We start from the raw sequence: 12,991 nt of genomic DNA, 5'->3' as shown, positions 1-12,991 counted from the left end.
ATGATCCTCTTCCCCATCCGAATTAAAAATAATTATATCGTCCAAATAAACCATGCAAGATTGTCCGGTCAATCCTGCTAATGTTAAATTCATAAAACGTTGAAAGGTCGAGGGCGCGTTCTTCAATCCGAAAGGCATCTTTAGATATTCGAAATGTCCCTGGAAGGTACTGAACCCAGTCAGGGGAATATCCTTCTCCTCCATATCAATCTGGTGATATGCTTCCGCCACATCAATCACCGAAAACAGTGTCTTATTTCCTGCACTGTATCCCTGAATTAAGTCCGAAATATTAGGTAAGGGGTAATATTCTGTTTTCGTCACGTTGTTGAGTCCCCGGTAATCAATACACATTCGTATTTTATCTTCCCCATTAGGCAGCCGTTTGGTAATAAGTACCACCGGTGCAGACCAGGGACTAAAAGAAGGCCGAATCACCCCCGCCTCCAATAATCTATCAATTTCCTTTCTTAGTACTTCCCGCTGATGATAAGGAATTCTATACGGTGCTTTACAAACAGGTTGCGCTCCAGGTTCCAATGTAATGGAATGTTTCACCTTCGTTGTACTAGTCATTTTTTCATCTTCCTCTAAAAATAAATCCTGATATTCCTGTATCAACTTTTTCAATTTTTCCTGAATATTTCCCTCTAAATGATCTACACTAAAACCAATTTCGTTCCAATCTCCACGTTCCAGATCAATTCTTCCGATTTCGTAACTTTCCTGACCCCTATCTACGACTTCGCCGGAGACCGCTTTAGCGATCTTTTGTCTTTTCACCAGTCTTACTTCACTGCGCGATACATTGACAACCCGAATCCATATTTTCTGCGCGTTCTCCATCAAACAATTTGCCACGAGAATATTTTCGTTTCCCAATGGTATGGGCTCACATACCATAACTGCCCCTTCAATATTTCCCACTAACTTAGCCCTTACTAACGCTTCCGAACGGGCAGGTATTGTTACTCCATTCTCGATTAATACATCCGTTTCCCAGTTCCGCTCCTGACCTACGTCGATCATCTGTTCTACCTTATCAATTGATTCTGTCGCCTGGCATTCCTCCGTCGCGACCGTCCTTGGCACGCGTTCGCTATTCCTTGACCCCTTCTCCCGTAGGTATCCAATGTTATTCCCAGCCATTTCCGTATTTCTCGCTCCGTTACTAACATTCCTAATATTTTTATTTGGAAGTATTTTTTCCAAGTCCTGTTCCGGTCTCCTCCTAACCTTTTCATTACGAATTCCTAAATCCTCTTGAATTCCTTCCGCAAGTCCTACCGCGGAACCAGCTGGCAAGGCCCAACCACCTGTTCCTGTACTGACTGTCCTATCAATTCCGTCAACGAATCCTTTGTTATTCTGTTCACTTTCCATTTTACACTTAACTCCCACTTGGACACTAGCATCCTTAAATAGTTTCACCTTTGGCTTTATACCTTCGAAATTTTCCGTCTGCGTACCAGACTCCTTAAACTGTGCCCTAATTTCCACATTGTCCTTCGGTTCCCTTAACCGTTCCCCATTTGTATCACTTTTGACATTATCTTCTACGTACGACTTATCCTCCAGTACAGTTTTCCCTGCGTTCCTCTCAAATCCAGTTTTCCTACGAACAACTTCCCTGAAGTTTCCGTTGACTTGAATCGTTCCGGTAAATCCCTTACTATCTTTATCTTCCGCACATAATTCGCTTTCTATATCCCTTTTATTCAAAAATTCGAATCTCCCACCCCACATCATAACGGACGGCTCCCCTTCATAACTAATAAGTGCCTCATTTGCACTGAGAAAATCTCTCCCTAAAATAACTTGGACGTTCCCTAACATAGAGTCATCACACAAGATAGCCGTCCAAGTTATACCTAACTTTCCTCCTACAGGTCCCACCAAAATATTGGCCGTACCCCAGGTACGTAAACTATGACCTGTTACACTCGTCAACCGATAGTCGACCTCCTCTCTATTTATTCCATCTTCTGGAATTATACTCCTATTTACAAGAGTCACTGCGGCTCCCGTATCTACCAAACAACGCCTCGTCCTTCCATTTATGTTTAAGTTAATCATGTGAGGTGCATCAATTAACCCTCCGGAATTCACTTCCGGGATCACCATTACCGAACGATCCTTACTTTCCTCCTTACATACATGCCCCCCTGGCATCCCCGAATAAACCTGCCCTTTTAAAAATTTCCGGCCACTATCCCGGCAGTTGGATTTTGGCCCTCCCCGTTTAAATCTTCTTGTCTCCTCGACTGAGACCCCCTCGAAAATGGAGACGATCGTTTAGGAATAGCTCCCGTACTTCGCCCCCCTTCCTTAGCTGCATTTCCTCCCATTTCCTTGTTTTCACGTTGACCCCAGGCCATATTCGCTTCACCCCTTCCTCCTGGGGGTGTAGTTCTCTGTATTCTATTTTTCGTAAAACTCTCTCGTCCCTGACGATTTTGTCTTGGGCAATCCCTAGCCCAATGACCCCTTTGACCGCAACTATAACAACCTCCCTGCGTCCTTTGCCCTGATCTGTTATTATTCTTACACTCTCTCGCAAAATGACCCGGTCTACCACAAGAATAACATTGCGCTGTATTCTTCTTTGTCTCTGCGAATTTTCTAATATTCCCCCTTTCATCATTCGAGTCGTGCCCCTTTCTATCGCAATTTTGACATCCCTCCGTTGCATCTACCGCCGATACCCTCATATTTGATGTCCTTCCTTGTATCATCATTGTTGCGGTCTCTTGTAATTTGACCAGTCCTTCCGCTTTTTCTAAATCTAAATTTTCTTCTCTTAATAAAGCTACCCCCATATCTTTCATCAAGTCTTTGCGCAACCCTGTTTTAAACTGATTTAATAACAACTCTTTATTTTTCTTTTTGATTCCCGCTTCTTCGTCTGACGATGCTCCGCCCAAATCTTCCCGCAGTAATTCCGCGCCTAAAATCCGCAGCCTAGTACAAAATGATGAAACATCTTCATCATGTCGCTGGAAACAACGACTTAAATTCCACTGACTCTCCCCTGGCAATTTTGATGGTGTAAATTTTGAAATTAGCCGCTGTTTCAATTCCGAGTACTTCAATTTATCATACACCTCATCAGACTTAAAATATTCGTACGCCGCGCCTATCAGTTTTAATTTTAATAGAGTAAGGGTTTCTTCCTCACTCCATCCGTCCAATTTCGACCTCAACTCTAATTTGTCGAAGTACCGCTTTGCGTCGTTTCCCGAAAAACCATCAAGGGTTGTCGCAATCATCCCCAACGAATACATAAACGGAAATCTCATAACATCTTTCTCAGCCACCGCAGGGGTGGTAGTACTAGCACTAGCCGCCGGCAACATTTTCCAAAACCTTGTGAATAACCTCAATAACAATTAAATCCGAAAACTATCTTCGATCTCCGCAAATTAGACAAGCAAAACAAAACAATTATATCAGGTTTACGATATTTCAAAGTATGAATCAAGTATCCCTATTTCAAAAATCCCAAAATACGCTGCGCACACACGATAGAATTAATCAAACTATAAACGCCAGATACTCTCCCTATTCAAATTATATCAACCTTATATGGAAACGCCCTGAAAGAAAAATTATATCACCAAAAAAAAAAAAAATACTATTCTGAGCGCAACTGTTATCCCAAAAATAATTAACGCCCTGAAAAAATAATTATATCTCAACAGCAAAATAAAATTCAATAAACAATGTCCTGAAAAAAAAAACTGCAACCCTATCTTGTCCTAACCTTCCGAATTATTCTGTAAATCAAACCGATCCAAATATTACATCCAACTGACTTAAAATTTCGAAATATTCTGACGTTCACTTGATCAAAACACTTAACTTGAAATTACCAAAATTCAAAATTTCCCTTAATTGAAACAATTAAATTCAATGACCGAAATTCAAAATTATTTTAGCCTCCAAATTGAAAAAAAAAAATAACTCAAATGATTTCACCCTTAAATGTGTTCAAATTCTAATAAGACAAAGTCTTAATTTTCCTTATCTGCTTTCCCTAAATTGATTTTAATTTCGCAAGAATACTTGAATGGAATGAACTAATTCTCAAACCCACTTTTCGTAACAAAATAACCGATCATTCAATCACAATCACTGATAAACAAGAAAGGAATTATTATACACGCCAAAATTATAACTTGATTGACGAATTTTCTTCTGAAATTTCCGATAAACTACAAGTCCAAAATCAATAAATCCGCGCACTCAACTTTGCGTTCAAAATCCTACGTAATTGATACTTAACAAAAAAAAATTTCAAAAATTAGTCACTTCAAAACCATCAAATTCCTGCAAAATCAAAAATTTCAAAACACACAGTAATATACACTTCAAAAAAAAAATAATTCACCTGAAAACAATAAAAGAAAAAAAATATCTTTCACCATCAGCCAAGAATGCACCCTCAAAACAATAAAATTGTCGCGAAAACTTAAACTCAAATCTTCAATAATGATCAACTACTTTATCAATTTTTCTTAACGTTTCCATCAATCGATTAATTAACTTTTTCCCGATTAAAAACTTGATAACTTATCCGATTTTGAAATTAAATTCAGATCCACTACAACGAAGAGCAACTAACGAACTTTTATCCAACTCTACTCAACTTTCTCTTATATCACGGCAGCTAGACTTGAACGAAAACAAAAATTTCTGTTCCCGACTCTACTTATCACTTTTCACAAAATAACTCGATTATTCTCTTGAAATAAACAAAAATCGACGCAAAATTAAACTATTCTTGGCAATAGAAATAACTCAGAGTTCCTTCATCCGAAAGTCCTCAAATTCATTTATATAATCGCAACTAAATCCATCAATCAACCCTTACTCAACCACAAAATTCTTAAAACAAAATTTTCTCAGTACTTCTACAATGGCGCCGACTGAATTATTGGATTTTATCTCGACTCACTCCAGAACAACTAAAACTTTGAAAATCAACTTCTCAAACAAAACAATTTTGGTATTCTACCCCAGAAAAATCAACTTAAATCCCACCGCTGTCACCAGTGTAATAACGCACCCACGTATCTCGATCAGTAGAAGAGCGGCTTTCCACTGATCATAGGGGTGATTATTTTTAGATGTTAAGTACACAAATTGAAGGCCTCGAAAGGGGAAAAATAATGAGGATCCGGCCCGTCGCACGAAGGACAGGTCTTGAAGTTGAATATTATTATTTCTGGGGAGATGTTTAAATGAAACTCGTGAAAAACTTTAACAATTAAATCTATTGGAAAATAAAATTAGAGCTTCTCTATAAATATGTACTCGGTCCAAGACGACCAACAAAAATCTTCAATTTCTTAAAAACATGCAAATAAGCGCAAAACAATAAAACATACTTTCATAACCAAAATCTTGGGTTAAAATTCAACTTCCCAACTTAGCGCTCAATAATAAATCAATACTTTATCAATGAATTTTAGAGGAGCTTTCAAGACTCTGGACGAAATAAAATTGGAACTTCTACCTTTTCTGCGACTGCTGTTTGTCTGACGCTGCCGATGAAAACTTTTCGACACCAGACTTTACCCGCACTAATCGGCGAATTCTTTTTATCTGGTCTTACTACGAATCAAGAAAATTAACGATCACTCCTCGAATGTTACTTTACTGATTTCCGATAAACTGACTTGAACTTCAAATTATTTCCAAATTTCTTCAACTACCTAATTCGCGATATTCCGTTCCTACTTCAACAAAACCAACAAAAACAAAGGACTGGACTTTTCTTTACACTGAACTTTTCCAAATATCTATGAGCCGACCGAGTCCCCGATTCTATTCCGTGATCTACCTAGACTTTTCTCTTACTTCGTGAAAACCTATTTATTCTAAGTCCCTTTTCTCTTTCCTTAATGACTGACTCTACAATGATTTATAATTTCTCTACTTTTCCGTACCGACTCGAAGGGGTATATTTTTCAATATTTTACAGATCACGTTCCCGGACCGACTGACTAACTTTTTCCGATGTACCTTTTTCCCCAGTCTTTCTCTCCCACGCTATGGGTGGTACCAAAACGTCCCAAAATCGAAATCATTGGACGATCATTATTGCTGAGTTGAAAAATCAGCGTTCCCAAGCTGGACGGTTACAAGAAAATTTCGACTACTCCGCATTCTGAGAATTGGTTTCTTCTCAGGGTCTCCAGACTAATAAATCTTTCTTAATCTACATGACTAACCATTTTCGCTTGTTCCGAAGTCCCTATCACCGGATATTGGGATCAATTACATAGGCCGCCGATCACCGGTTGCTCTCTGAAAACGTAGGGTATTAATAACTGCTGATTTTCTGACTGAGCGACACTAACTCTTTCAACTATTATCGAGCTGGTTATTATTGAAATTCCCATGATTTAATACCGTCTGATCTCAAGCACCTCGAAGTATCGTATTTCCAACTAAAAATCGCCTCTGCAGCACGGCTGCAACAATGTATAAAAATTCTAGCGATACCTTTTTCGAATTATGCCAAATTTATTCGGAATCTCGTATTCCGATTTATTACAAATGACACAACAACAGAAGACTATACATTTCTGGCATAAAATGTTAGGGTTGTTATTTGAAAAAATACAAGTATAACTTCTATTCCTCCTAAATGGTGAATTATACAAGATGAGTCTTTGACTAGTACAAATATTTCAACAGTAGATTCTTGAGGTCGAAAGAAACACTTTTTTTTCGATTCGGCCCTGATAAAATTATATAGCCATTTTAAGTTTTCATAATGAGCTGTGCCAACCTTGGAAAAACAAAATAACCTTCAGAATAACTAGCTTAATCTGTAAAGATCTGTGGATCTTTTAAGAAGGGTTGCATTCGGTCAAAGTACCCAATTTTTCGAATTTCACAGATTTTTTTCAGTTTTGAACATCAAATTACTCGAAAACGGTGCAATTATACGAGAAAATATTAAGAATACTTTCATTATGAAATTTCAAGAGTTGGGTTCTTTGAATTTTTTGTATTTTTATGGTAGGTAATGGTCATAATGAGAAAGGTGGAAGATGTGGGTGATATCTTGTGTTCGAGAAAAATGAATGAATAACTAAATTCCCTAAATTCATTTCATTCGATAAAACCGTTTGTGAGATTGAACTAAAAATAACATTTTTCGGTTTTTCAACAGCCTGTATCTTTTAAACCGATCCGATTCGGAAAAAATGGTGAAGGAAAAAAGTGTGTTTTGACGTCAACAATCCACTGTTGAAATATTTGTACGAGTCAAAGACTCACCCTGAATATACAGAGTGTTTTCAAAAGTGAGGCTTTTTTTAAGGTAGAACTCATCAAACAAAGTCGTTTAATCAAAAATCGTCTATATAAAATATCCAAGATGGCTGAGATACAACCCCTAGAAGTTCGACAAAATTGTATTGAATTTCAAGTATACGGAACTGTGGAAGATGACTCCGGCATCGCAAAAACGAATCAAAACATAAACATATGGCTGACCAATGAATGGTTCAGTACCAACTTTATAGGATCAGATGCATCAGGTCACTTTTGAGAGAATCATTGTTGTATCGCTCAATTTAGGGTGAAAAAAAATTTTGAAAATCGAGGCAATTTCTTTAAAGTGCTTATATCAGTTATGTTGAAAAAGTGCTATGATGTTTCCCCATTTCATCCCATTTTTACGACAATTGTTGGAATGTTCGAACAAAAATATTGTGATGCCCATTGTGAAAAAATTCCTGAATAACTTTTAATTATAAATTCGTGAGTAATTTAGACGAATTTTATTGGTGAGATTTTGAAGTATTATTCTATTTTTTACACTAGTCTCTTCTGTCAGTTGGTATCGAAATGAGCCATTTCATAAAATCGTGTAAGTTACTAAAAAATAATGAGAACAATTCGGCAATCCTAAGTTTCCATTTTCATTACCACGTAAATATCGAACGTGTCAATATCCTAAACCAAAGATATAATACAATATAATATCTTTGTCCTAAACGGAACCATATGGTCGAATCAGGAGATAAGTTTTTTCCCACTGCTTTCCGATAATTCAGCTAACAAACGATCTAGGGTTGTGTTATTATCTATTTCAGTAATCATTTTCAATTTTTTTTTCAACTTTGTCATTTTGAAAGTTTTGATTAGGTGATTTCTGGTGAAACGCTTTATTTTGGCCAGTTCTACCTTCTGATAAAAAAAAAGCCTGACATTCAAATACACCCTGTATAAGTTAGAAAATTTTAAATAAAATTTACCTGTCGAGTATTCTTCTACAAAGATGTGAATTTTGAGGATTAATTTTCAATCACTGTGTAAATAACACCCAAGAATGAATAAAGTTTGGAAGGGTTTGTTTCGAGTAATATATGTTATTATGGTTATTTATACATACCCCCTGAATAGACGAAGCATCGTTGGATAGTTTTGAACAAAGTGCTCCAACTCCGTTTTCTTTTCTATCGAACCAGCCCATTTCTTGCTTCAACATTGCTGCGAACATTTTACTCCTCACGCGGAGCGTTAAATTTTCTCCAGCTACACCAAACGAGTATATCTGAAAATAAATTATATGGACGTGGTAGAAAAATCCATCATGATTATGTTTATTCTAGAGTCCCGAGTAGCAAAAAGGAGTTTATGATTTTTAATACTAATATTGGAACTTTAATACTGTATTCTAATTGCGGGGTGTAGATATAATTTTCACACCAGAATTAAAATTTCAAAGGATCATTAAATTAAAATTGACGTTCCTACAATTGGGCGACCGTGAAGTGATCTGTAATTTTCCAGGAGTATATTTTATACTCATCTAATCATGTGTGAATCAGTATCATAAAAAAATACGAACCTGTATCAAATAGGAGAGTCCAGCAACGCATCCAAGAATGAAATAAAAAAGGCAAATCATGTTCGTAGATTCCCTCAACTGCTCATTCTCGGCTACAGAGAGTGTCTAAAAAAATTAATTCAATACACGATTTTCTTCGTCTTCTATTTACTCACCCCAATTATATCCCCGAAAAGAACGGAGTATATTGGCAAAGCTGCACCTATGAATATAGAAGATATACACCCCAGAAGTATCCAAAACCATTCTGCTTTATTCATGGCTATTACTTTTAAAACGTTTCCTTTCTCTTCCTTTTCCTTGTCACCGATACTCTGAGAAATAAGCGAATCAATATGGAATTATTCGATTAGAAATAACTTATTTTTGAACTAACAATGCAGTATGTTTCTCAATTCTCAATCATATGTAAAACCCGGATAAAAAAAGAGATTAATCTCAGGAATCAAGCATGAAAATAAGTTATACATAATATAATTTTTAGTTTAACTTCTGTACATAATATAATTTCCTAAAAATGAAAAAACATTACGAATGTTCAAATTGTTTTATTTTTATCAATACCTCTTTTTGAAACTATTAATCATTAATTCATTTTATAACGTTGTTGGAAGCGAACATTTCAGTTTCAAAAGTTTCGAAAAAAGACATATTACTTCATTCAAAAATCAATGAAAATAAAGATAAAGTCGCAACAAAATAATTGTCGAAACCGTACCCCATAAGCAGCCTTGTTTGACTTTAAATACAAGAAAAGGAAAGCATTAGCATCATAATAAAAGACAATACTGCTTTTCATTCATAAAAATATTAATACAGCAGGCATCATGTATCGTAAACCTTCTCTTTGATATTTTGATAACGCAAATATTATTTTGTGTTTCCCTATGTATTATCAGGAAAAAAGTGTGGAAAATAAGCATGGTTTGAAGAAGAGGATTCAGAAATACTATTGAGTGTAACCCCCATTCAATTGAATTGTTTTTAACTCTCAAAGGAAATACTAGTAGTACGTAAAATTCGCAGTTTTCTATATTTAGTGGGTCTCTAGGGTATGCCTAAGATGTCTAAAACTCTGGTGTATTCACTGATTCGATTTTGTTTTTAATTTCGTGGGGATATGGGATCAGTTTCGTTTTTTCCACTGTAGGTAGCGCTGTTTAGAATTTGACAGAGCATTGTCATTTGATATTTGAAAATAATTTCCTACGACGTACGAATATGTTGTATTTATAAGCGATTATTGGTGTGTGTGAAAATGTATTAGTTTCGAGAAAGGGGTGTAGAACATTCATTTATACAACATGTCGTTCAGTAAGTTCAGTTTTCTATATGGACAATCAAGAGCTACAGCTAAGAATTCGGTGTTGTTTGAATTTGAAGCAGAACCAAATCAGATGAACGAATATTCGGGACCGATATAGCTAAGTTTTATGGAAACATCAGCAATATTTCAAAGAAACTGTATTGGAAATACGTAATGTGAATTGTGACCATGTATTGAGAATCAGAAATACATAAATCTATTCGAGTCTGTTACTTCAAATATTCTTCCTGAGTAGATATAGTGAAAATTTCCTTTCCGTCAACTGAATATATTGGATATTTGACCAATTAACTGTGTTTTATTAAAATCATATTGAATTACCCCCCTCACGAATTCAAGTTGTCAAAAGGAAATTATCTTGAAGAAGAACAGTAAATCCTCATTCGAACCCTTATTCGATAGTGTTGAAATATTGACAGATTTGTTTTTACAACGAAAATTGAACTGTAAATCACAATAAACCAACAGCTGACAAAATGGGCCAGTTCATTTTTTTCACTCGTTGATCGACATTCGATATCAACGCAAAACAAAATAAAACGAGAGAGTATCATTGGACTTCCTTTGGTAGAACAAGGATAGAACGAAGCAAATGACATGGTGGCGCCGCCACGAAACTGATCCCATATCCCCGATTTTCTGAAATGTTGATGCTTGCAAAAAGTGACAAGTGCACACACCAGTGTTTTAGACATCTTAGGTATGCCACTTACCATTCTGTGTTTAAATTTGTGTATATCTACATAGGACTCCCTTCTGTACGTTTCTTTTTTGAATATCTCATTTTCCGCAGGTTCAGTAACTTCTGGAAGAAAAATAAAAAACAGTAGGTAAATCTAAAAACAGAAACTATTCAATTTTAGCACTACCTTCGGCATTATCAGTTTCTTGATTATTATTCTGCGATTTTACCAAATTATAAAAAGGTCCTTGCCTATCCATGAGCTCTTGATAGGTGCCACTTTCTATTATTTTACCTTCGTTAAATACAAATATTCTGTTAGTGTTCCTCACAGTCGATAAACGATGGGCCACTATAATTGTTGTACATTCTCCGCTGACCTACAAGAAGATCACATTTCAGTACTTGTCCGCACTTCTCCTAGGACTTTTTTATCTAAGAGCGAACTTTCCTGAACAACAGTTAAAAGCCTACAGAGTTACGTATTTTTTCAATAGTCAATGAAGGTATATGAAAATGAATGTAAAAAATTGTTTATTAGTTTTATTCGAATGAGTTTCTTCAAGACTCACTGAATCCAAAGCTGCCTGAACCTCGGCTTCACTTGTAGTGTCCAAAGCAGAAGTGGCTTCATCCAGCAGTAGAATAGACGGTTTCCGGATCAGAGCTCTAGCGATAGCAATTCTCTGTTTCTGGCCACCAGAAAGCTGTGTTCCCCTCTCACCTATAACGCTATCATATCCATTCGGTAGGCTTTTGATGAATTTGTGTACTTTGGCCTTTTTAGCCGCTCTCTCGATGTCTTCTTGACTGGCGTTTAATTTCCCGTAACGAATATTTTCCGCGATTGTTGTTGCAAATAGTGCTGGCTCTTGTCCGACGACACCTATTTTACTTCTTAGCCATGAAAGATTCAAATCTTTAATATCTGAACCGTCTATCGTGATCTGAAAATAACTATATCGAAATAAAAATGTCGAAGAAATAAAGGATTCCAATTTTATCCATACAATTCATGATGGTCTGAATAATATAAAGAACGACTAATATCTCATTATAACGGAAACAAAATTCCTTCATAATAATAAAGGCTAGGTTAATTACTTTCCAGAAAAAACGGTTTAACATAAATTTCTCCATTTTTAATAGTTCCGGAGGTATATACATAGGGTAAATGATAAGTTGCGAAAAAAATGAGGGGGTGATTCCTTGTCAAAAAATAGTGTAGGTCTTTCAACCCCTGCTTAGGTACAGCACAGATTCTGAATTTTCAATTTTTTTCTCCTAGAAACTGACACAAATGAAATTGAGCAGACATTTCATAGGAGTGCGAAGGTACTAAAAAAATTTTTGGTGGTGTTCCCCTATAATGTCCTATATATCGGGTGTTTTCAAAGGTGAGGCTTTTTTTCACAACTCATCAAAATAAGTCGTTTAACTAAAAATTGTCTATATAAAATATTCAAGATGGCTGAGGTACAACCCCTAGAAGTTCGACAAAATTTCATTGAATTTCAAATACGGGACTGTGGAAGGTGACTCGGGCTTCGGAAAAACGAAACAAAACATAAACATAAACATTGAATGGTTCAGTACCAAGTTCATCGGATTAGATGCATCAGCATCAGGTCACTCTTGAGAGAATCATAATTGTTGTATGGGAAAATTTAGGGTGAAAAAAAAAGTTGAAAATCAGGGAAGTTTCTTGAGAGTGCTTATGTTAGTTAAGTTGAAAAAGTGCTATGACGTTTCCCCATTTCATCCCATTTTTACGACAATTGTTGGAATGTTGGAACAAGAAGATTGTGATGCCCATTGTGAAAAATTCGTGAGTAATTCACCTTCAAATACACCTTGTATTTTCGTTTCGCTATATACCTCCTGATACTTTCGGTCAATTCGACCGAAAATTCATTATCGGGATAAAGTTAGATTCAATAAAACAGAACATTAAAATTTTACTAAACTCAGCACAGGACTCATTGAGGCTATTATCAATTTCAAACTCATGGAAAAACACCCTGTATATGTAGTTTTTCATCATAATTTCAATATTATAGTTCATTTAGTAAATTTAGTTGACGCTTTCTCTATTTCTGATTCAGTGAAT

The 12,991-nt window shown here is 36.0% G+C and overlaps 1 protein-coding gene across 1 annotated transcript in view; it reads right to left on the bottom strand.

Moving 5' to 3' along the window:
* The window catches only part of LOC123322800 (ATP-dependent translocase ABCB1-like), a 37,823-nt gene that overhangs the window by 14,264 nt on the left and 10,568 nt on the right, over positions 1 to 12,991 (bottom strand). The window contains exons 9-14 of the mRNA XM_044910820.1: positions 11,454 to 11,828; positions 11,069 to 11,261; positions 10,913 to 11,004; positions 9,028 to 9,186; positions 8,873 to 8,977; positions 8,414 to 8,575 (exon numbers count right to left, since the gene is read on the bottom strand). Coding sequence (XP_044766755.1) covers positions 8,414 to 8,575; positions 8,873 to 8,977; positions 9,028 to 9,186; positions 10,913 to 11,004; positions 11,069 to 11,261; positions 11,454 to 11,828 — 1,086 coding nt within the window. The remainder of the gene's footprint in view (positions 1 to 8,413; positions 8,576 to 8,872; positions 8,978 to 9,027; positions 9,187 to 10,912; positions 11,005 to 11,068; positions 11,262 to 11,453; positions 11,829 to 12,991) is intronic.

The sequence above is a fragment of the Coccinella septempunctata genome, chromosome 1 (genome assembly GCF_907165205.1).
Source record: "Coccinella septempunctata chromosome 1, icCocSept1.1, whole genome shotgun sequence".
Classification (NCBI taxonomy): domain Eukaryota; kingdom Metazoa; phylum Arthropoda; class Insecta; order Coleoptera; family Coccinellidae; genus Coccinella; species Coccinella septempunctata.
The sequence above is the reverse complement of the archived record's forward strand: the minus strand, read 5'-3'. Positions and strand labels throughout refer to the sequence as shown.